Genomic DNA, 25,918 nt, shown 5'->3' on the forward strand with positions numbered 1-25,918 from the left:
CATGTACTGTGGAGGCTAATGCCTGTGGGTCCGGAGGTGCTGGGAACCAAGAAACCCGAAGTCACTCAATAGCATACATAAGAAGACAAAAAGGTACCCGCACTCACCGCGAGGAAACAGCAGACCAACTTCTATGGCATCTCGGACAGATCAGACTTCAGGCTGACAGAAGGGCGTTTAGAGTGAAGCTGACTGCCGGCAAAGTTTCGCGCAGATCGCGCTTCTTCCGGCCTCGTACGAGGCCGGAAGAAGCGCGATCTGCGCGAAACTTTGCCGGCAGTCGCCTCCACTCTGAGCTCCCGGCTGTCAGCCTGAAGTCGGATCTGTCCGAGATGCCATAGAAGTTTGTCTGCTGTTTCCTCGCTGTGAGTGCGGGTACCTTTTTGTCTTATATATAGAGGACGTCCTAGGATGTGGGCAGAAATAGCTGAAGTGGAGAATGTCTCTAACTAAAAGAGTTTACTCATAAGTGGGCCCCACTATGGTTTTCCTTTTTTAAGGAAACCTATGAACTGAAGAATGTGACAGCATATATCACTCCAGCAACTAACCCAAGTGGTATGACTGCACACAGGATTTCCTGTACGTATTCTATTTACAGGAAACCAGCACTGAATGACCTAAGAAAACGTATGTAGTGCATAGCAGAAAAACATCCCGTCACATACAAAGCAGTGAAGTCCAGGTCTCTTAACAGGGAATTACATCTCTCTTCCTCTCAGGGATTAAAGGGGCTTAGAGTCGTTCAGCTAGAGGGACACAGGGAGGTTACTGTGCTTAGTCTAGCTTTGCGCTATTGTTGAGCTTTTCAGCTACATTGTACATTTTATTTATTTATAAAACACAAGTCCTCCCCCCAAACAAGCCCCACTATGGATAGGGAAGTATACTCGGGTGTGTCACGTCGTATTGTTGTTTATCCTGTGCTTTGTCATTGCTGCTTCTGATCTACAATGTCATCCGCCCTCATTATACTTCTGATCTCTCTGCCATTGTCCCTAGAGACACCTGTGATGGGCGCACGTGACTGCTTCAGTTTCATCTTGCACTTTCATGGACATGAAAACCCCATCATAAAAGGATAAAATCCTGTCTCAGATCTGGTCTTAAATGCAGATATTCTGTCATATGTACTAACCCTCTTATGTCTGATTTGCCGCACAATAGAGGCTTTTTCCCTCATGAAGGTTCTAAACAGATCCACTCGATACATACAGAAGCCTCTCAACGTATAAACCTTACATTACATTCAATCACTTTCTTTTTTGCCTTTATCTAAACAATGCTTTATCTTTTAACCTATGTTTTGTTATCCATAAACTCTACTGAACTTCAAAGAATGTCTGAGGTAAAGAAGAAGAAGAAATCCGAAAAAGGCCTTTACCATATCACCTCAATTCAGCGAAGAGCTACACAGGCCTTATTTCAATTTTTTTTTATTTATTAGTTTTTTGTACATTATTATGGGGCAGTCATATTGTCTGAGATTTCTGCACAGCATTAAGAGATATGCTTTACAGCGAGCTCCGTGGGCAAAGGAAACAAGAGACATAAGGGGTTCCTGTAGACTTTGATGGAGAGTTTTCTAAGCATGCTTTGTGACATGGGCAGAGGTCATTGTGCAGGAAGGGGTGGGATGTTAAGTTTTGATCATCACCTATGGTTAATTGACAGGACCTGTCCTATTTATATATTAGTGTCACCTTTTACTATAATCCTGCCTGTGATGAAAAGGGAAAGCTTGCTGAAAAGTTTTCTGCACAGAACAAAAAGTGTCAGCTAATTATTAGGCTTAGTGGCCAGAATGAAAACTTAAACATTTTAGGACTATTTTGAAATATAGATAGTAAAATAGGGAAGAAAAAAAACACCAATAAATCTTAAAGCTTATCTGTCATATCACAGAAAAAAACAATGCTCAAATATTTTACTCATTAGGTCATACAGATGCTTTACATGTCTTTATGTGTTTAGCAAATGCCTCTGTTCTGTTGCTCACTCATTCTGACACCCACTGCTCAGGAAGGGGCATGTTGGAAGCAAGCACTAAGATTGCATCACCCACCATGCATTTTACTGCTGCCCAGAGTCTGCTGTGCTGGGTCTCTTCATCCAATCACTGCAGGCTGCTTTGTAACCCTCTCCTCTGTTTTCAGACAGTAGTCTGATAGGACAGGATTGAGCACAAAGAAGTACTCGTCCCGCTCTCACTTCCTGAACTTTGTCCAAGCTTGTGCTTCAGCTGGGACAAAGATGATGCTGCAGCCAGACAGGTCATGATTTCCATAAAAAGATTAAAAAATTATGAATTATATTAGAGAGGTTAATGTTTTGCCAACAAGCATGACATATAAAAGTGTTATAAAGTGTATATGTTTAAATATGTTTAGCCTAAAACTTGATTTAAACAAAAAGGTCATTTGCTGATCAAATATAACCTTTAAGAATGGGGATATCAGGATCAGTGGGGGTCCCAGAGACCTCAATCCAATAATTACACATTTTATTGGTGCGTGTACTTGACATGACATCAGTTTATGCAGAAAAAAAAAAAATTGAAATATATACTGACCTTTAAATGACATGAATTGATCGGTATGTGGGAAATAATATAGCATCTGCAATTTTCCAACATACCATGATGGCTATGAGTAAATATCCAAAATCAATTGTATTTGTTAAAACCTTTTTTGATCAAATTACATAAAATTATTCCACATAGCTTAAAAACTGAAGCCAAGGCAGAGTATATCAGACCGCATAAAATATTCTGATACCAACTGCAATGTTTTCTCATCATTCAAATATTTTCAAACCCCCCAAAAAAATTACACACTGCATCCAAGCATGCCATTAAAAAAGTATAAAGAGTGTCAAGGGCAGACGTCTTTCCCCATATACAAATGCACAGCAAATCCTGGAGGAACAATAAAATGTAGCACACGTTGAAATCAACTAATTCTGCCCGTAGAAAGATCAATATTTGACAGGAATGACTTTATACATTTAGGTTATTTACCAGTAAAAACAATTATCGTTCTTCAGGCGCTGCATTTATATTTCATCATTCTATTCCATTCAAGTCAGTATCTTAAATGTGAAAAATGATTTAAACACAGTATAAGAATAGATCTCATTGCTCATTTGATCCACAAATGGAGCATTGCACCTCAATGACCATTACTTGACATAGCACCAAGTCAGACCCCAAGATTGCCATAAGCATTGTTTTGCTCCTCCATAAAAAAAAAAAAAAATCCTGAAGCATCAAAGCTGGAATGAATATCATTACCTTTATATAACTAACATTGGCATCAAATGGGACACATTTTAAATAATTGTTTCATGGGAACCTATCACCTTATAAAATGTAGTCCAGTCTACGGGCATCAGGTTTACAGATCGAGAGTTGAGCTTATTGATATAGACTTTTGGGGCCAAAAACATTCAGTATAGCTTACATTCTATTAACATATATTCCAGCTCATTCTGGGTTTAGGAGTCCATAGGGTGGTCCTAGTAGGTGACTGAGTCTACACTGTATGGGTTTACATACAGAGATAGCTGTGAATCATTAAAGAGGACCACCCACTGGACTCCTAAACCTAGAATGAGCAGGCATATAAAAGAATAGAATTATACTGTTATTATACTGAATTATACAAGTTATACTGTATATTCTGAATCTTTTCCGACAACTTTATATCAATCTGCTCAGCCTCTTCTGCTCTATAAACATACTGTTGAGATATTGGAATCGATTTTTGATGTGATGGATTTGCTTCTATGTATGGCTTAAATTTACATGTGAATTCACCCTTATGGCTCCTCACCTTCAAAATAATATCAGAACTAATGGCACTGGATCTGAAGTGAAGTGCGAGAAAGTACAAGGCTTAAAAGGAAAGGATTCAAATAAACAATGTCTTGGCAATAAAAGAGGTAACAGAGATGCCAGCTGCACATTATATCCCTGGTTGTGGGCTAAAGGCATCTGACAGAGTCTGCTTTAAAGACTGTATTAAGAACAGTTGGGAATATTTAAAGGGGTACTCCGCTGCTCAGTGTTTGGAACAAACTGTTCCGAACGCTGGTGCCAGTAGCTCCTGATGTTATAGCCCCACCCCTTCACATCACGCCCCACCCCCTCAAGGTAAGTCTATGGAAGGGGGCGAGACAGCCATCACGCCCGAGCTATCGGCTCCAGCGTTTGTTCCAAACGCTGAGCAGTGGAGTACCCCTTTAAGAATATGTACAGATAAAAAGGTTACTGTTGTCCTTAGAAAACGATCAGATTATAGTCAGAAAATGGCTGTTTTTCTATTGGACAACGGACTTAAAATACAGTGAGAATGTCAACACAATTTTGTAGGTATTCCACTATAGATACATGCAAGATATACTAAAGGTCCCAATACACAGAGAAAAGTCAGCAAAATCGGCCAACTATCTTGTGCACATGGCAACCTCCCAACTCTACCCTGACAGGTAATGACACATAAAAGGAGGAACTGGTATACAGAATTGTAATGCCTGATGCCTTAGCCCTCTCTGGAGACAAGCCACCAGCAGATGGGTGTCACTATAGCTTTTTCTCTTCTGCCCATTCTAAAACACATGCACATTGGGGTAAGCCTCAGCATGAAAACAAAGGGGGTTGGAAAGAACAGCTGTAAGCCAAACAAGCATGCGGCCGACAGCTGCTAAAGATGTATGGGCACCTTTCGAGGAAAGAACGTTACAAAAATCACCCTCCTTTCCTTGTATAGATAAATTCTATCAGCTGTAATTCTCAGTAGTTCCAAGATACCTCTTCATACCTCCCATAATCTAACGAAGACAGAAAAACAAAATAAGAATAGAAACATTAATGTTTCAGTTATTTACTGCTCTCCATGATGGTAATTATGCAATCAATGCACAAATATGTCTTTAACATTTAAATGAATGCAAGGGGTGGGAGGGGGTTCAAGTCAATATGTCTCTGACCAGTCAATTGATAAAGTGGAAGTGGCACACTGAACAGCTCTTGGCTACTCTCTCTCTCTCATGGCTAAAAGTCTTTGTTTCCCTTAAGTTTGTCAATTTTGGCAAACTGCACGGTTGGCCAAGGTGAAGCAGGCAAATGTGGGCAAAACTGGAATTATTGGTACCTCCTATTGTGTAATAGCTGAACGGACAGCTTGACAAGTAAACAGAACAGTCTATGTGTGTGCCTTCATTCTTCTATTATTGCTTTACTTGTTCAAAAGAACATACTGACCTATAAGAAAGAGAATCAAGTTTGTACCAGATGGTGATTGAAATGCTTAGCCCTTTAAACAGAATAAAAATAAAATCCTGATTTTACAAAGCCAAATATTTTCATCATTTTTTTTTTAAATAAAAACAATTAAAATGCTAAAAACCCTTCAGTTACTGTGTTAAGTTATTGGTAGCAAAAAGTCCTCATTGCTGTGCTTAGTATTGGTGGGGATTAGCTGACTAGCTTGGGTAAAACAGTTCGAAGTGGTATGCTCCCGTTAGAGTCATTCATTAAATTAGCTCTTAACTTATTGGCCACACCCACTACTGGGGGTAATTTGGAGCTAATCCCTGGAAAAGAGCTGGTATGGCTGGTAATCCTTTTTCCTGAGGACTTGTCTGTTACAGGGGGTTTAGGCATCCTCTTGCAAATCCATTGATGTCGTAATGCCTGACTTGGGGTCATTCGTGCTGTTGGATCCCAATTCAAACAACCTTTTAAGAAATCAATAAAAAGAGCATCTTCACAGCCCTTTAATGCCGCCACCCAGTCCTTGCTCCCAGGAGCACCGCGCATCTTTCCTCTGCGAGAACGGCTTCCATTTAAGACCACAGATCCATTAGGAAGTGTTGTTACTGTGCAGTATCGAGGATAGCCCTTTGAGTTTACAAAATTCTTAGCTCTCTTGGCTTGCTCTAGAAGCTTAGGAGGTGGTGCTCCAAGGAGCTCCATCATGCAAGCCAGCTGATCTCCTTCATCTTCACCTGGAAACAATGGGTAGCCAGTCAAAAGCTCTACTAAAATGCATCCAAAGCTCCACATATCGATGGGCATACCATAGCGACTTCCCAGTATGACCTCAGGAGCCCGATAAAACCGTGACTGTATGTAGGTGTATACTCTTTGATGCTCAAAGCAACTAGAGCCAAAGTCAATCACTTTGATTCCACTGCGACCTTGTTGTTTAAGCAAAATGTTTTCTGGTTTGAGGTCACAGTGGATGATTTTGTTCCTGTGCAGAGCCTCTAGGCATTGTAGGATTGAATGAGCAAACTTACGTACTAACTGGAGACTGAAGCCTTGGAATTTGTTCCTCTTAATCAGTTCATACAAGTTCATGCTCAGCAACTCAAAAGTCATACAAATGTGATTGCGGAAGGTGAAACTTTCCAACATGTGGATGACATTCATACTCCCAGTCTTATCCTGTTTCTTTAGATGTTCCAGGATACGTATCTCTTCCGCTGCCTGACGATGGAATCTCTTCTCATTGCGGACAATCTTAAGGGCCAAATGCTGGTGAAGTCTGTGGTCATAAACTTTTGCCACCTGCCCAAAGCTGCCCTTTCCAATAACCTTTAACACCTCGTAGCGATAAGCTATTTGGTCATGAGGCACCAACGTGTATCCTCCTTGGTCATCATCATAACCTCCATTATTAGGACCTCCTACCACACCTTGTCTCTTCTTAGCATTTGGGCCTATAAAATATATTTCCGGGAAGGTGACGATTTCCGGAAGTTCATAAGAAGTTAACTGATGTTTGTATTGCTTCAGTGCTTGTTCTGGACTTAAATATGTGGCTTTGGAGGACTTGGTGGAGCTATCACTTGATTTTGAGGTGCCTGAACTGTCAGAACTTTTCTCTTTAGTTAGTACTGGCAAAGCACTATCCGTCCCTGGTAGTCCAGCACTGACTCTGCGGTTGCCAGAGTCCTCAAATAATTGCTGGACCTTGACTTGCTGGTGATCCTTCATGGTAAACTTATTTCCACTTATCTAAGGAGAAAAAGAAGGATAGAAAATCAGTATGATCACATAAAATGCATGGCATATTATAGAAAAACAAACAATGAAAAGTGTATATTATTCATCAGGGCATGCAAGACTCGACTATAAGTTGTATGTATGACCTCTGCATTGATAAAGGAGTTACTACTGCTCAGTAGAAGCCAAGACTGCAGCTGTACAGAGTCACCTGGCAAGCCAAAATGATATGCATGTGAATCGCTTAGCAGTTCATCTAAAGCCTTTTTGCATTCTATATAATATCATAATTTATGTGGCTCTCCTCCAAAAGGAAAATACAAAGCTTGCTCCTTACTGACACCTATTGATGGTAGCATCTCTTCAAACCAATGTTGGACCTATGTGAATCGCTTAGCCTTGAAACATGATTGGGGATTTTATGCCAAGTCAGAATTTCTCACAGAAATGGAAAGTTAAAAAGATATGCCTGTTCTGCAGCCTCCTCAAGGAGACACACTACCTCCTAAGTCCTCCAGTTGATACCCAGCCAGCACCCTGCTCTTACACTGACGAGGGGCAAGGACCCTTAGGGTATGTCCACATGGCGAAATGTCTGCGGACCTCTGACGGAATATTGTGCTGCAGCAGAATCCCGTTATTTTCAATGGGATTTTGCTGCATTGTGCACATGGTGGAATATCCATGACAGAAACCCATTTCTGCCAGAGAAATTCAGATTCTGGCATCCGCAGAAAGAACAGACTTGTTTATTCTTTCTGCGGATTCTGCTCAAATATACATTGCCATCTATGAGACTGCGCATTTCTGAGCGGTCCTAGCGTCCGCCTGATTATGGAAATGTGCAGACAAATGTGTTTCACAGTGAGAAGAAAGCTTCCCCCCACCCTATTTAGAAAGAAGCTAGTTTGCATACTTTTTCTCCCATTAAGCATTGCATGACAGTTTGGCAGTTTCCTCAAGGAGACACACTACCCCCTCAGTTCCAAACCATAACTTATGAAGTCTTGGATTATGTTATGCTGTAATATGGGTAACACCCTAATGCAACACTTTAAGGACAATGAAGGTAAGATTTACATTAATAGCCTGACTGCAAACATACAGCATTTTATTGTCTCCTTCAGAAGTCTAAGCTGATTCTTCGTGTGAATACTGGCTGTACTTGTCTGGATAAAGTGAATTAAGACAGATCATAAAATGGTTCTATTAATACCTGCAAGTCTAAGTCTGCACGTTTTAAGCTCAAGAGACTATTCTTTGAAGCGAGAATCCCTTGGATGTAAACACTTGTTAGATGGTCACTGAGACTCCTCAAGCCATTACATTTGCTTCCCATTATAGTCACTGGTGGCACACTCAGAAATGCTGACTATGTAAGAAGCATCAACAGGAACTCAAAATAGAAGCGCGTTAAAGGAGCCAACTTATAAATAAACCCGTCTTGGGCGGAACATGGCAGGGCTCTGATAATTTATATTGCTTTCCTGCCTGGATACAGTTCTTTGTCGTGCAGAAGGCATATGATTCATGAATGGATGCTCCTGCCAGATATTACTTTGCGTAAGCTAGCTGCATCATCCCTTTTAAGTCCATGTGAGACGTATCAGTAAGCATCTTGAATGCAAGATATGTATGTCAAGCAACGTGCCCTGTTAAAGCTCTCGAGTGTATTTTTTTAGACATATAACGAAGCAATTGGTAGGTGCACACGTAGATTAAAAAGAATTCATAAAACTAATGGATTTTCACAGTTGTTAAGGTAGTTCTAAAAATTATGCACTTTTGCTGAGGTTATGGCAAAATCTACTTGCAAAAATCACTCTGGTGATGTCAATGCTGCTGGCCTGAACATGTGTGCTCCTCATGTGGCTATGGGATCCACTTAAAGCAGCATCAGGGGATTTATTTTACCAAATCTTTCTGGCAACGGAGCAAAGAGTTGGGTTGAGAGTCATCTTAGGGCTGGGCGGTATACCGGTTCATACCGAATACAGACATTTTTGTGCTGCACGATATGAATTTTTCCCATACCGCAATACCGGTTGGGCGCCTCCCCTCGGGAATGAATGAGTGAATGAGCCCAGCGCTGTGCTGTCCCCACATCGGGGAACTAATCATATGTGACCCGCGAGCGCTGTTTTGCCCCCCCCCCCCCCCACAATTAATTATCAGCCCAGCGCTGTCCCCATCGGGGTAAATACTCATGTCACCCGCATGCGCTGCCCTCCTCATCCTCATGTTTGTTGCGGCCACCGGCGCTGACACTCTATACCAGTGGTCTTCAACCTTTCGACCTCCAGATGTTGCAAAACTACAACTCTCAGCATGCCCGAACAGTCGTTGGCTGTCCGGGCATGCTGGGAGTTGTAGTTTTGCAACATCTGGAGGTTGGCAGGTTGAAGACCACTGCTCTATATTGTGTGGTATCCCTATGCCCAGGCTGCAAAAAATAAACAAAATAAAAACTTTAACTTTAACTCCGGTACCGGCCTCATCTGCTTCCTAGTGAATGGAACGTTGGAGAGCCCTCAGCGATGTTCCGCCTCGGCCGCTGATAGGCTGAGCCCACTGTCATGTAAAAAGCCGCCCAGAGCTTCTTACATGAAAGTGGGCTCAGCCTATCAGCGGCCAAGGCGGAACATCGCTGCGGCCGGTGATAGGCTGACGGCTGTCCGACGTTCCCGTCCTTAGCGTAAGGCCGACTTCGGAACATGCGTGAGTTTATTTTGTTTACCTTGTGTCTGCGCCGGCGGCAACAAACAGCATGAGGAGGACAGTGGGTGACATGTGAGTATTTACCCCGATGGGGGAAGCGCTGGGCTGATAATTTTTGTTGGGGGGTGGGGGGCAGAATAGCGCAGTGCTGGGCTGATAATTTGGTGGGGGGGGGGGAATACCGTTATATACTGTGGAACCGCCGAAAGTTACAAAAATACTGTGATACGCAGATTTGGTCATACCGCCCAGCCCTAAGTCATCTATTGCCTATAACACACGGCCCTCGGCAATGCATGGCAGGCTACAAGATTTAGCTTGTAGTCTGGCTGTGAGAGTACCCATCATGTGATAAATGTATTGTTTTTTGTTTTCTAATGTGTTCCAAAATGCAGTGGGTACTAAGGTAATAATGGAGGGAGGGTGTGTGTGTGTTAGCCTATTTAGTGGTTATCACTAAACACCTGAAAATGTATTTTATTGAAATAAAAAATTAATAAATAAAAAAACAACATTTACCATACTCACACATCAATGCAAGCTGCTTATTGGTTACAATGGCAAACTGCAGTAAAAAGAGTCAGACATGCGAAATGCAGTGCTCCTCCTGCTCTTTATTTTGAAATGCAAAATGCAGCCATATCCACATTGCCATAGTATATAACACATACAGACATATACATATTGTGCATTTGCCAGGGGTCAGAGGCCGGTCAGCTGACACTTGCTTCTGTGCCTGACAGCTCCTGGGCTAGAGGACTCTGCCTGGAGCTGCCGGACATGATAAATGAGAATGAGATAAGGCCCAGCCGGGAGCCTACTATCTCAAAGGATTCCACCCTACCTAGCCCTAAGCTGAAACAGGGAGTGACATCCCCGGCAGGCCATTGCTCTTACAGTGCAGTGGTCAGAAACCTAGTAAACAAGGGGAAGAGGCGAGAAGATATAGCTACAGAACAAGGCAAGTTTGATAAATTAATCTAATTTCAAAATAGTTTATGCTGCCGTGATCTCCACACAAACATGGTTAAGATAGGTATTCATCTAACCCCCCAGAGGTCCTACCCCTCGTGGTTTTGAAGTCTTTGTCCCCCTCCCATACTTTCATTAATGTTAAGGACTAAAATATAGTGCTACTGTAATACAGTTTTCCACACTAGCAGTCCAAAGAACATTTACTATGGTTCTGCAATGCTTGGAGACCTTCTACCAAATGACTCCCAACATGTGTGCAAATACATTTGCTTTGTTGCTGGTTACCAGAATGCCAAATCATTGAAAAAATTTCAATTACTGGCCGGAATGATAATATAAATAAAATAAAAAAATGATACGAAGATATTGGGATACCAACTAGACTACTGGGGATTGTGTACTAATAACAAATGCTAAACTGCAACATGTTCTGATCCATCACAAACAAGCTTAAAATGATGACATCATTTCATGGTTAAATCAGCCATTGTAAGTATCAGATGGGTAATAGCTCATGGTTACTATGGATAATACGCCCACAGTTCTCAGAACACGTTGCATTGTACTCAAGTCTGTATTTCTGGCCACAGAAAAGGAACGAAAAAAAACAAACATGAGTCATCGGCTCACATGAAGTTGTCAAAAATTCGGAGCGATGCCTGTATCTAAAGTGTACAGTAAACTAAATCTGTAGCTCAAACACAAATGTCTACACATACAAACAAGTCTCTAAAATTCTCAACCTGTGTCCATGCGAATCTAAGTTTCTGATAATCGGCATCAACTATAAGATTCTGTGACCTACGCACTGTATATCAAGATGAGAAGTATCCAAGAAGTACCCTACAAAGAAGCCAGGAATGAACATATACACATAAAGGCTAAAAGGAGTAAATAGTTAAACCAAAATGACACCACCAAACTTAAAGGCTATTCCTAACCCGAGTCTTGTAGGAAATGATTCATCTACGGACCAGCATCCATCCTCTTGGCTCAGCGGCTTTCTTCTCTTACAATAATAAAAGGAGCATGTGTTTTTAATGCACAATTTATTGGCCTCTAGAGAACAACTCCTATTGCATCACTGTTCTGGGAAACGGGGACTCTTCAAGTTATGGCAACCAGGTTGCAAGGCGAGAGTTCTTTGGGGTCACGCATAAGTCTTCCTTACTGAAAGCTGTTCTCATAAAATAGACTAGAAAGTATCTTTGCCTGGAAGAAGCTGTTCCCAGTCAAGAGTTCTGATTGACAGCGCAAAAGAGGTGTTGAAAATAGCTTCCTGGAAGGTAAATACAGTTGTAGCCTACTGTCAAGGCAAGGAACTAACAAATCGTGAGAAAGCAGATCTTCCCAACATTGGACTCCTCAACAGGAAGAAAATCTGACCACTACCTGCCAGGAACAGATCCAGACCTATAGGTTTAGAGTTAGACATAAAAATGCAGCTAACAAGAAATCCACACTCTCCATAAGCAAATCATGCAAGCAAGAAAAATGACAAAAAGAAAAAAGGAGGAGCTGTCAAGGGAGCTCGAACTGTCTTGATGCAATCTCAATCTGCCACACAGAAAGTAAAAAGGATGTTGCTTTAGAGTAAACTAACAAAGCAACAAATACCATATGGCTGAGCTGTAAAGATTACCACACACAGCGTCTCAACACACAGCATTTCGTGGACTCCGAAAACATTTCCAAAAACACATTTTTAGAAAAATAATTACTGAAACATTTTATGGCTACGTTCAAACCGGGTTTGGTGACCATGTTCAGCATATGCACCAGGAAAGCTGCTTGTACAGATTGTCAAACATAGCCACAGTCCCTCCACTCTAGTCCCATCATATGCGCCATATTTTTTTCTTTCTAGGAAGGCGCACAAGCCAGTGCTTCTTCTGTACAGTGGGCTGCCATTAAAATAAATAAGAAAAAAGTATACTGTATGGCGTACTTTTGTTCTGCATTATGGCAATTGGCTGACATAGGATGCTGTTTGGCTTTACAGTTAAACACACAGAACTTGGGCCAAAAATAATCATACCTCATTCTCTAGATAGATGCAGGTCCCACCACTGGGACCCTTACCTATCAACATTTATGGCATATCCTGCGTACGGCGAGTCGCACACTGGAGGGCAAGCGGCGCGCCGCACACTGGAGGGCAAGCGGCACGCCGCACACTGGGGTGGAAGTGAGCCCAGCCAGGCTTCAGATGATGTTGTGCCTGCAGGGCCAATTCCCCTCTCCCTCGCACACAGCAGAAGAACTGAGCAGCCATAGTGAGGTGGAAAAATGTATTTATTATCATTTTTAAGTAGAACTAAGGACAGGGATAGTGTTAGCGAGTGTCAGGGACAGATTGGGGGGGGGGGAGATTAGGGACAGTTTAATTTATGACAAGTACTCTAAGCTCTATTCATTGTGGGAACTAAAAAATAGGGGGGGGGGTATCCTGAGACCTGACTGAAAATACATTTTATATGCTTCAGTAGTGAGTGCCACCAAGCGTTTTTCTTTTGGAAATCAATCCTAGAAAGGACTATAGGGGAGAAGGCAATTTTCAGTAATCCCCTTTTATGCTCTGCTCTTCTTGACAACTCTACTCTTTCCTAAACAGATTCGGAGAATCTGCAGTTACCTTTTTTCTTGACACAATGTACTATTACACAATACTTATTAATATTATTGTTGGACACAGTTTACGCAGGTTCTGTTCCATGACGAAAACCACTAGCAAAGTTACGTTTGCCCTGTTGGATAAAATTACATCTTAACTTACAACAACCACCATAATAGGTTATTCAGTGAGTAAAATACCATGCTACTGTAATAATGTAGCTCTATCTGTAGCGATATAGCTGTCAGCTCCATACTATCCAGCTCCTGTTCTCTCAATAGCCTACCTGAAGAATGTACAGTATTTGGCAACACATTAAGTAGGATTGCAATGGAGATTCTTCTGTAAGCCGATTGTAATACTGAGAAGTGCCTCATCCAATGGATGGATGTTATACATTATGCTTTAAAATGTCTATTTTAGGTTTAACAAAATACTGATAATAAACACCCACAAACCTAACAAATCTACAGAAGCATGCCTCCTGGTGTGTATGACCTATTCTTGTTTTTTTTACATTTGCTAGTAAACCTCCATTGGTCCTTACCTACCGGTTTCCTTTACAGAGGGTTGTCTCAGCTCTGGCTCCTGGCACTTATTGGAAACCATTTTTGCTCTAGTAAGGTACTTTGCCTACAGACATCTTATCCCCTATTCAATGGATAGGGGATAAGCTGTCTGATCATGGGGATCCTGCCGCCATCTCCGTGCAGTACCTGGCATTCTAAAGAGTATGTTTAGAACGCTGGGTTTAACCGGCCAGAGATGTAACGTCATGCTATGCCCCCTCCATTCATGTCTATGTCTATGGCCGTGGAAAGCCAGCGTTCTAAACAAATGGTGCTGCATGGAGATTGCGGGGGGGGGGGGGGGGGATGGGGATGGGTTCCAGCAGCGGGATAAGATGTCTTGGGGGCGGAGTACCCTTTAAGTGGGGAAATTTAGAAGCAAGGAAAAGAAAGGAAATATGAATTACTAGAATGTCCTACGAGTTCCTGTGGTACACATTAGGGATCGACCGATATCGTTTTTTTAGGGCCGATACCGATAATTGGTGGAGGTTAGGGCCGATAGCCGATAACTTATACCGATATTCCGGTATAAGTTATCGGCTATTTATCCCCCCGCGACACTGCTGCAGGCCATTGATTTAAAGCGGGCGCTTTAAATCAATGCACTGCAATGGCTTTTGCGGTGCCATAGACCGCCGCCGCCGCCACCTGCTTCTCTCCCCTACCTGTCAGGGTGGTCCGGGCCATCCATTCTTCCTTCCTGTAGTGTCCGGGGGCGTTCCGGGTGAAGGGTGAACCGGTCCAGGCCACCCCCATTACGGGTAAGTTTATTTTATTTTTATTTTTTTATTGACTCGGAGGGTGGGGGAGGGGCAAAAATCCATACCGGTATACCGCCCAGCACTACGGTGGGGGGTGCGACGCGGTGGGTCAGGGGGCGGTCGCGGTGCGGTGGGGGCGGTGCGGGGGGCGGGGTATTATCGGCGATACCGATAATGCCCAAAATCGTGATTATCGACCGATAATATCGGCCATACCGATAATCGGTCGATCCCTAGTACACCTGCTCTGAAATAAAAATCAAATGACAGCCTGAGATGAAAAAATACAGGGGGAAGTATACACACCGTACTGGAGCAATGGCCACCATAAAATACAGCATATTCATCTTGCTGAGTGAACACCAGTGCTCCAGCCCAGTTGGCTCACATCCCCTGGACTCCACAAGTTGGGAATAGGTGTATTTTTTTTTACATTACTAACAGGCTGTAATTTGCCTTTTATTTAAAATCAGTGAACCCTTTGAGATAACACACTGACATATGACAACAATGGGGAAGGGGGGGGTCTTTGTGCAAGCCATGCTCACATGCAGATCAGTGTCCTACTAATCTAACTGGACTATGCAGAAATCCATGAGATACACGTAGAAACAATTGCAATAAAAGGAACAGAATTTTAGTCGCAAATATTTCTGCAATTTGTAAATATACCCTAACTGTGAGAGGCCATACATTTCCTAGCATTACCATATTATGTTACAATGTGTACTAAAATGTCACCCCTCCAGAAAGCGGTAAACTGACAAACAGGCCCATTATGAAGGTCCCCTAGTCTAAGGCGCTGTATACTACTTTGAGGGTATACATCCCCTTCAACACCCATTATTTAGACAGATTATGAGCATTGTGTAGAAGATTCCCCTTTGTAGACCACACCAGCTTCATGGCGGGTGAACCGTAACCTACTTGATCAATCTATGACCAGGGACTCTTTCATATAGCAGAATTCTGGGCAGGACAAAACCAGGAGCCAAACCAGCACAAAGAAACCGTATTGAAAGATGCGTTTCACCCTTCCCCTGGTTTCGGCTTACAACTACTGATCAAATACAACCATGTAAGTGCGGCCTAGAGCTGTGGTGGTGTCATATGGTAGAAGCGTTCTGTATTATAAAAGGGTTTTCCGGTCTGAGTTTTAGAAAAAGACGAGTATTAGTCATGAAAGAGATGAGCATTGGGGACCTGCAGGGGGATCCTGAAAGATAACCAACTATTACCTTCATTTGACTGCAGAGCCACCTCTGCTCTCAGCTCTCAGGATAAGGGGTAGTCCCGGCCATCAGAGCGGATTGTTCACACCCATGGTATTTCTAACTCGTATGCCATGAAAGCAAATCTGTGGGATAGCCCCAAGTTATAGCACCTTCAGAGGTGGTGTAGTGAAGAAAACTGTTGCCTGTAGAGAAATGTTCCCAAGCAGCTGATGATAAATGCTGAGTCAGCAAAGCCAGTGATTGGCTGAGACTTACACACCACCTCCCTGTGCTCAGTATTTGGCGCCAGCTCCCTGGACACATTTCACTTCACCCTGATCTCTGCGCTCTCACAGCAGAATATAGCAAACTGTATCCTTGCTATGAGAGTGTAGAAATGTGTGTCCCCACTGCTGGCTCTCGCCATCCCCATCCCTGCGGCAAGCATGTAGAAATGTGTGTCTTGGGGTGCAGAGGCAGGGCCAACCATCTAAAACTATTTCTTCTCAATATCTATTGTATGCATCTGCTCGTCTCGAGAGGTTACTTAAGGACATCCATCTGAAGTGAAGATGTGTGGATCCATATAGAAGGACAGCTTTATGATTATTAATGTATACAGAAAGGCTGAAGAGGAAGCACAAGCAGGCAACAATATGCTGAACTGTGCTATCTGGGAATTTATTGGTGGTTATTACATTCAGGCAAGGTCTAATAATTCACTTCATATACCGTAATGTTTAAAAAGGTCTAAACAGCAGAAAAACCACACACTCTCAATGTACAGGCCGCACGGACACAGCGCATTACATGCTAAAACACCCACTCATCATGATAACCCGTGGTGCTCTGAATCATATCAAAGTGAGGAACACACCCATAGCTGACAGGGTTTCTACTTAACTCCCTTAACCCCTTAACCCCTTAAGGACCCTTATTGTTTGCGCCATCAATTCTACTTTGCAGTGACATTAGTTATTTTACCCAAAAATTCATGGTGAAATGAAAAAAATAAAATGAATAATAATAGTGCAACAAAATTGAAGAAAAAACGCCATTTTGTAACTTTTGGGGGCTTCCGCTTCTACGCAGTACAGTTTTCGGTAAACATTACACCTTCTCATTATTCTGTAGGTCCATACAGTTAAAATGATACCCTATGTATATAGGTTTGATTTTGTTGTACTTCTGGAAGAAATCATAACTACATGCAGGAAAATGTATACGTTTAAAAATGTCATCTTCTGACCCCTATAACTTTTTTATTTTTCCGCATATGGGGATGTATGAGGCTCATTTTTTCACCGTGATCTGAAGTTTTTATTGGTACTATTTTTGCATTGATAGGACTTATTGATCGCTTTTTATTCATATTTTAATGATATAAAAAGTGCCCAAAAATATGCTATTTTGGACTTTGGAATTTTTTTGCGCATACGCCATTGACCATGCGGTTTAATTAATGATATATTTTTTAAGTTCGGACATTTACGCACATGGCAATACCACATTTGTTTGTTTTTATTTACACACTTTTTTTTATGGGAAAAGGAGGGTGAGTCTGACTTATTAGGGAAGGGGTTAAATTACATTTATTAACTTTTTTTAAAACTTTTTTTACGCAGTGTTATAGCCACTCTAGTGGCTATGTTACTGCATACACTGATTGCAGACACTGTTCAATGCATTGCCATAGGAATGCATTGATCAGTGTTTTCTGCACTTGCTTGCTCAAGCCTGGATTTCAGGCTTGGAGCAATCAAACGCCGATCGGACAGCCAGGAAGAAGGTAAGACACTTCCCACTGTTCTCTCAGCTGTTCGGGACGCAGCGACTTCACCGCAGCGGTCCCGAACAGCTCCGCTGAGCTAACCGGCAGTGTATACTCTCGTTTTAGATGCCGTGATCAACTGTGATTGTGGCGTCTAAAGGGTTAATACCGGACATCAGCCCGATCGGTGATGTCCGATATTAGCCACGGATAGCAACCAAGACCCCGCAGATATGAGGCGCGCTCAGCTTCTGAGCGCGCTTCACATATCGGGAGCTGGCCACGGATGTGAATATATGTCCGTGGTCGTTTTTTTTTTATCAACTGGTGCCAGAAAATTAAACAGATGTGTAAATGATTTCTCTATAAAAAAAATCTTAATCCTTACAGTACTTATCAGCTGCGGTTTGCTCCACAGGAAGTTATTTTCTTTTTGAGTTTTCTTTCTGTCTGGCCACATTGCTCTCTGCTGACAGCTCTGTCCATGTCAGGAACTGTCCAAAGCAGGAGCAAATCTATATAGCAACCCTCTCTGCTCTGGACAGTTCCTGACATGGACAGAGGGGTCAGCAGAGAGCACTGTGGTAAGACAGAAAAGAAAGTCAAAAAGAAAAGAACTTCCTGTGGAGCATACAGCAGCTGATAAGTACTGGAAGGATTAAGATTTTTATATGGAAGTAATTTACAAATCTGTTTAACTTTCTGGCACCAGTTTATTTAAAAAAAAAAAAAAAAAAAAATGTTTTCCACCAGTGTACCCCTTTAAAAGGAGCTTTATGTATATTTACACTCTAGTAAAGCAAAAAAAATAATGATAAAAGACCGCTGTCACAAAGTATAGAGAGGTGTTCATATCTCTATTCTGTAAAGGCTTTGTACCATGTTGGTCATTACAGGACAGTTTCTACATTACAAACAGCCTGTGGCTTTAAGAAATGTACCAGATACATTTTATTTATCTTTTGCCGACATATAGGAGAGGATCACAGAGTCATGTGACTGCTGCCCCCTATATCAGCGTTTTCCCAGCCAGGGTGCCTCCAGCTGTTGCAAAACTGCAACTCCCAGCATGCCCGGACAGCCTTCGGCTGTCCGGGCATGCTGGGAGTTGTAGTTTTGCAACAGCTGGAGGCACCCTAGCTGGGAAATACTACCCTATATAGATGCATCACACAACCGAATATGAAAATAATGACCATGCACATTTCTATTATACAATTTCCATATATGTGCTGTAGGCATCTTGTCAATGTCACATTATATAATGACTGCAATGTATCCTGAAAACATAAAAAAAAGCATCAAGGCTCCATAAGAAGAAAGTCTCTCTATCCCGACCTAAGCTACCAACATTGCACAACATACTAAAACCCATCCTGTCTCAGAACAGAGATCAGCGGGTCGCCCGGGACGCCTCTGGCAGCGGAGGAATTCCAAACACTTCTTACAGATGGATTTGCACCCATGCAGATCACTGAGCCAAGAGATGCCAGGCTGAATAAGAGAGCCGGGCACTCAAGTGGCTGAAACAGATGAAAGCTAGAGAAGCTGCCTGAAAAGAAAATACCAAATTCACAATGATATATTACGTAATCCTAAAAACACAATATAATTGTTTGTTGCGCAAGATCTGCAATTTGGGGGTTAGAATATAGGACTTACAGGGACACCTTACCAACCTTGACTGATGCTTTGGTTTTGCCCTTTGCCATAAGATTGTCTGAGCAGATACATAGTCCACAATGCCCAGAAAGGGAAAATTTGGGGGCGAAACCGAAAATTTAGGCTGTGCATGGCTGTAAACCGAAGCGAAAATGCACTGTCCAGCCCCCCTTCTTTTAATATAGTTTTTGTCACACTATTACTTTTTTTTGGAATGTGATGTGACCAAAATCAGCAATTTTTGCGTTACAAATTTTTTTTGCATTTACACCGTTCACACGGCAGGATCAGAAACAAAATCATTTAATAGTTCGGACAAGTACGCACATGGCGATACCAAATAGGTTTGTTTATTTATTTATTTATTTTTTATATGGAAAATGGGAAAAGGAGGGCGATTTAAACTTTTTCATTATTTTACACTTTATTAGTCCCTCTTAGGGGACTTTTCGGCGGAATCATGAGATTCCTCATACAGATCAATAGAGTTCCATAGAACTCCATTGATCTGTGTGCTCTGCAATTATTTGGTTGAGCCTTCTTAGCCAGGCTCAATCAAATGAAGAGCCACGGACCCCAGAGATGCAGAGGTAAGCCCTCCGGCTACCTCCACAGTGGATGTCCCCAAACCCCCGCCTGCGATCCACCCCACTGGACCACCAGAGAGTGTTTTAAGTACCCTTTAGACGCCGCTGTCAAAGCTAGCCGCGTGTCTGCTATTAGCTGCGGCCCCCTGCTACAAGAATCAGCAGGTGGTCATTGCGTATGGTTGCCACAGAGTATGGCGCGGGCTACTGACTTAAGCCCGCGCCATACATCGTGGCAACCAGTTAAATGACGGACATCGGAGCAATCTCCAATGTCCGTCATTACAGGCAGATGTCAGCTTCTGATAGCAGCAGGCATCTCGCTGTTATAATGGGGACCAGACCCGTGGCCCGTATCATGTCCTCACCCGATCCATGAAGTACATGAATGTCATGGGTCGGGAGATGGTTAAGCCACGCCCACCAAAATTATTGGCAGGAAATTCTCTCAGCCGAAAATGCCAAAAGAGACATTTTCGGCCGATAATTCTCGGCAGCAGAAATTTCGGTGTATCCTAAGTACAGGCCCACCATTGTTTCATCTAAGTGCCCCATACATCTCCAGCAACAAGGCAGCCATCACCCACCAGCATGGAACATGGATATCTTTTAGGACTGTACTATTTAGCATAAGGCTAGAGCTAAGCAAACCTCTAATAAGAAGATTTGTTGTAAAAGCCCTTCCACAGTCCAGAATCTTAATCCAAAATCGGAACACAGACCGGTCTGAGGAGTCAGAGCACTTGGAATGGCTGTGGATATGTTATGTGGGAACATAACCTATATCTCTGAAGTACAGTTGAGCTTGACATTTCTCACCAGACTTCACCAGCTGGTAAGATCTCTGTAGGTAAGGACGTTCCGGCAGTCACGTATAGCAGCATTACTAAGATATGCAGCAGGAGAACAGAGGAACAGATCGGCCAGTCTAAATATACAGCAGGGTTTTCCAGGCCAGTTCTCACGACATTGCTGCTCTCAAGTTGCAGGGTAGTGAGACGACTGCAGGGCCAAACACACAAAATGTTGCCTTGGCACACACGCCGCACAGAGGTTTTTCAGGCAGTGTGGCTTCTGGCACAAATGGATCTGCTAGGACTGAATAGCTCCATGGAAACACAAATGCACATTGTGGTGTCTGTTACCGCTCCAGAGTTGTTCTAGTAATGAACTGTGAAATAACTGCATGCCAAGTCACATGGAAACTGGCAAAAAAAAGGAAAATGCTTGAGAAATAATCATATTAACTAAAAACAGCTTACTAGAATATCTATACCACTAATACATGGTGGAACAAGTCCCAGGTACAATACCAGGTATAGCAGCTTCTCACTCAGCCGTGTCTGGTGGGAAGTGAAGAGTCACTTGCATAAGCACCAAAATCCTTTCACTCAACTGTTTGACGGGGACACCGGAAGTTTCCCCCCCAATGGTTACATCTTGATGGCCATCAATAAAATATTTCCCAATTACACAACTATATGGCCGGGACGGTGAGGAGGAATAGGCGACTACGGAACTTACAGAAGTGATAAAAGGTGGTCTAAGATATGGGCACCCTCTGCAATAAAACATTAAAGGGCTGGGCGGTAAGACCAAATGTGTGCATCAAATTTTATTTAACTTTTGGCGGTTCCACGGTATATAACGGAATTTCCTAGCCCCCTCCCCATATTAATTATCAGCCCACATCCCCATCGGGGGTAAATACTCACATATTACCCGCAAGCGATGCCCTCCTCGTCCTGTTTGTTGCGGGCGCTGGCACTCTATACTGTGCGGTATCCCTATGCCCGGGCTGCAAAAGGTAAACAAAATAAACTTTAACGCACCTACGTCAGCCTTACGCTGGGGACGGGAACGTCGGAGAGCCGTCAGCCCATCACCGCCTGCAGCGATGTTCTGGTTCAGCCGGTGATAGGCTGAGCCCACTGTCATGTAGAGAAGCCGGCTTCTTACATGACAGCGCACAGCCTATCACCGGCCGAGGCGAAACATCGCTGCGGCCGGTGATAGGCTGACGTCTCTCCAACGTTCCCATCCCCAGGAAACAAGTGAGGCCGGTACCTGACCAACGGGAGGTGAGTTAAAGTTTATTTTGTTTATTTTTTGCAGCCCGGGCATAGGGATACCACACAGTATAGAGCGCCAGCGCCGGTATAGAGCAGCGGTCTCCAACCTGCAGACCTCCAGATGTTGCAAAACTACAATTCCCAGCATGCCCGGACAGCCTGCTGGGCTAATAATTAAGTGGGGGGGGAGGTGCAGAACAGCGATCGCAGGTCACATATGATTAGTTCCCCGATGCGGGGACTGCGCAGCGCTGGGCTGATTCATTCATTCCCGAGGGGGAGGGGCCAAACCGGTATTGCGGTATTGGTTAAAATTCATATCGTGCAGCACAAAAATTTCAGTATTCGGTATGAAACGGTATGCCGCCCAACCCTAATCCATCATAAAGTGATTTTAGTACATAGCTGCCAGAACTGGGTATTTCCTGTTGGATTTTGTTTCTAAACTACACATCCCACAGTTCCATGCTTGAAAGTTTGAGATCACTTTCCTTCCTCCCACACATCAGCCACCACACCTATTGAAACACTGTGTTTTCTAACCAGGCGGCCTATAGCTGTTGCAAAATTGAAGCATGACTAGCTCCCTCTGATCACCTGACTAGTGATGTCAGCTCTCGACACACTGCAACCTGGGAAATCCCAAGACATGAATAATTTTGTATGCTGTTAAAAATAAATATTGGGGCGATAATCACATAAGAATTGTGAGAAAACAGTCACACACAGGTACAGACACTATGAACTACACTAACTTTACAGCCCCTGTAGCATAGTCATATAAAAATAAATAAATCCTGGAATACCCCTTTAAGCAAGGTCCAAGCAGAAAGTCCCCCTTACTTTAGGAATGCATTTCTCTTATAAGGAATCTGTTAATGTGCGCTCTGGAACCCACCAGAACACTCCCATTCCTCTCTCTGAAGAACCTGTTTATATTGGAGACAAGCAGAGCCTATGGGACGATGACCAGGTTTACTACATTTTTTTTTTTCATAAAATAATTTCTACCAGATGTTCTTTTTATAGTTATGTAACTAATGTAACTAAAACAAAGGCAAACAATGAAATAAGTGAAAATCTATAGTAAAGGGAAAAAAGTAAAGACTTACAGCATGCAGATCACATCACAAACAAGTCCGACTAGAAATCCTGCTTTGATAAAACATATTTCTATGTATATTAGGTGAGGCCGACCAGATACGTTCAGCGATCACAAAATATTAAAGAGCACTAACATTTGTTGATATTTTGCCCCCCATTATGCTAGGGTTCCCTCATCGCCATACTTGATGCAGGCTTTACAAGAGCAGAAGAAGGTTGGATCTTTGGGTTGTCCGGCGGATCAGAGACAACCCTCCTTCCGAAAAAATTGCTTCAAGAAACGGCAGATTTTTGCAGAAAAGGCTGGAGGCCGGCCGTGATATTACATGGAGGTCATAGGGCTGGGCAGTAGAGATGAGCGAACTTACAGTAAATTCGATTCGTCACAAACTTCTCGGCTCGGCAGTTGATGACTTTTCTTGCATAAATTAGTTCAGCTTTCAGGTGCTCCCTTGGGCTGGAAAAGGTGGATACAGTCCTAGGAGACTCTTTCCTAGGACTGTATCCACCTTTTCCAGCCCACCGGAGCACCCGAAAGCTGAACTAATTTATGCAGGATAAGTCATCAACTGCCGAGCCGAGAAGTTTGTGACGAATCGAATTTACTGTAAGTCCGCTCATCTCTAGTGGGCGGTATACCAGTTCATACCGAATACCGAAATTTTTGTGCTGCACGATATGAATTTTAACCCATACCGCAATACCGGTTTGGCCCCTCCCCCTCGGGAATGAATGAATCATCAGCCCAGCGCTGTGCTGTCCCCACATCGGGGAACTAATCATATGTGACCCGAGAGCGCTGTTCTGCCCCCCCCCCCAATTAATTATCAGCCCAGGGCTGCTACTCACATATCACCCACAAGCGCTGCCCTCCTGTTTGCTGCGGACGCCGGCGCTGACAAACACTACCAGTGGTATTCAACCTCCAGATGTTGTAAAACTACAACTCCCAGCATGCCCGGACAGCCGTTACAAAAGGTAAACTAAACTTTAACTCACCTTCCCGCGTCGGTCCGGACAAGCTTCCCAGGGAATGGAACCCTGGAAAGCCTTCAGCCTATGACGGGCCGCAGCGATGTTCCGTGTCGGCCGGAGATAGGTTGAGCGCACTTTCATGTAAGAAGCCGGCTTCTTACGTGACATTGGGCTCAGCCTATCACAGGCCGAGGCGGAACATCGCTGTGGCCGGTGATAGGCCCACGGCTGTCCGACATTCACGTCCCCAGCGTAAGGCAGACGTCGGAACATGCGTTAGTTTATTTTGCATTATATACCGTGGAACCGCCATAAGTTACAAAAATACCGCGATACACATATTTGGCCATACCGCCCAGCCCTAGGAGGTCATTTATATGAATCAATAAGCTGTTTTGCTCATAGAGTTGACCACATGGACAGAATTAAGAGAACCTCTTCAACAGTGGTGTAATTTGAAGCTGGGCACCAATGCAAAAAATATTACAGCGCCCCCAGCTATAGGAAATCGAGATCTAACAGGGTCCCCTCAGGCAACGTCCCACCCTTCAATGATCCACTGTATCAATGTTGTTTTGAAATCTAGTAATACAAATAAAATGTAATCCAATACAGCAATACCTCAATATAGACCACAAGAATCTTAAAAGGGGCAGTTAAACAGATTTGTAAATTACTTCTATTTAAAAATCTTAATCCTTCCAGTACTTAACAGCTGATGCATGTTCCAGAGGAAGTTATTTTCTTTTTGAATTTCCTTTCTGTCTGACCACAGTGCTCTCTGCTGACACCTCTGTCCATTTTAGGAACTGTCCGGAGCAGGAGAGGTTTGCTATGGGGATTTGCTCCTACTCTGGACAGTTTCTAAAATGGATAGAGGTGTCAGCAGAAAGGAAATTCATAAAGAAAAGAAACTTCCTCTGTTAAAGGAGAACTCTGGAATATAAAAATTGTCCCCCCATACTGCCGGCAGTAAAAAAATAAAGATGTACATACCTACCTCCGCTCCCCTGGGGCCTTCGGTAACCGTCTCCGGTCTCCGCCGTGATCCTCTTCCTGGTCGCCGGTGGTCGGAGAATCATACTGCACTCAGCCAATCACCAGCCGCAGTGAAGTCAGACTCGGCCGGCGATAGGCTAAGCGGCAGTGTGAAAACGCTTCAGGACACAAAATTCTTCACTACACCGGCACCTGCTGCCGGGGCCAAAAACGTCACACTGCCGCTCAGCCTATCGCTGGCCGAGTCGGGACTTCACTGCGGCCGGTGATTGGCTGAGCGCAATAAGACTCTCCGACCACCAGCAACCAGGAAGAGGATCGTGGCGGAGACTGGAGCGGGTTATCGGAGGCCCCAGGGGAGCGGAGGAAGGTATGTACATCTTTATTTTTTTACTGCCGGCACTATGGGGGACAATTTTTATATTCCAGAGTTCTCCTTTAAATACAGCAGCTGATAAGTACTGGAAAAGTTAAGATTATTTTTTTTTAATAGAAGTAACTTACAAATTTGGCACCAGTTTAAAAAAATAAATAAATGTTTTCCAGTGGAGTACCTCTTTAATGCTGTAAAATATATATGATACATACATACACACGGTGTGTGTGTGTGTATGTATCATATATATTTTATATATGGAACCATTATCTACACAGAGAGGTATAGTTATGTACAACCCATAGAGCAGAATTGCCAATCCCAACCAAACCTACTCACGTTTTTCTGGCTTCAACAAAAACGACAGCTGTGATCTTGTTTTTATAGAGAAGAACTGGTATTCTGGTACTGTGTATAACTGATGATAACATCCTTGTATATGACATGTATGACATACAGATATACCATGCAAGCCCAGGACTGGGAAGTATTAAACATAACGCCAG

At 43.1% G+C, this 25,918-nt stretch overlaps 1 protein-coding gene across 7 annotated transcripts in view; it reads right to left on the bottom strand.

Moving 5' to 3' along the window:
* Positions 1-353: 353 nt before the first annotated feature.
* DYRK3 (dual specificity tyrosine phosphorylation regulated kinase 3) overlaps positions 354-25,918 on the bottom strand; it is a 43,290-nt gene continuing 17,725 nt past the window's right edge. For all 7 annotated transcript variants that reach the window (XM_056558000.1, XM_056558003.1, XM_056558006.1 and 4 more), the window contains exon 3: positions 354-7,024. In XM_056558000.1, coding sequence (XP_056413975.1) covers positions 5,477-7,024 — 1,548 coding nt within the window. In that variant the 3' untranslated portion in view covers positions 354-5,476. The remainder of the gene's footprint in view (positions 7,025-25,918) is intronic.

This window comes from Hyla sarda, chromosome 2 (assembly GCF_029499605.1).
Source record: "Hyla sarda isolate aHylSar1 chromosome 2, aHylSar1.hap1, whole genome shotgun sequence".
Lineage (NCBI taxonomy): Eukaryota > Metazoa > Chordata > Amphibia > Anura > Hylidae > Hyla > Hyla sarda.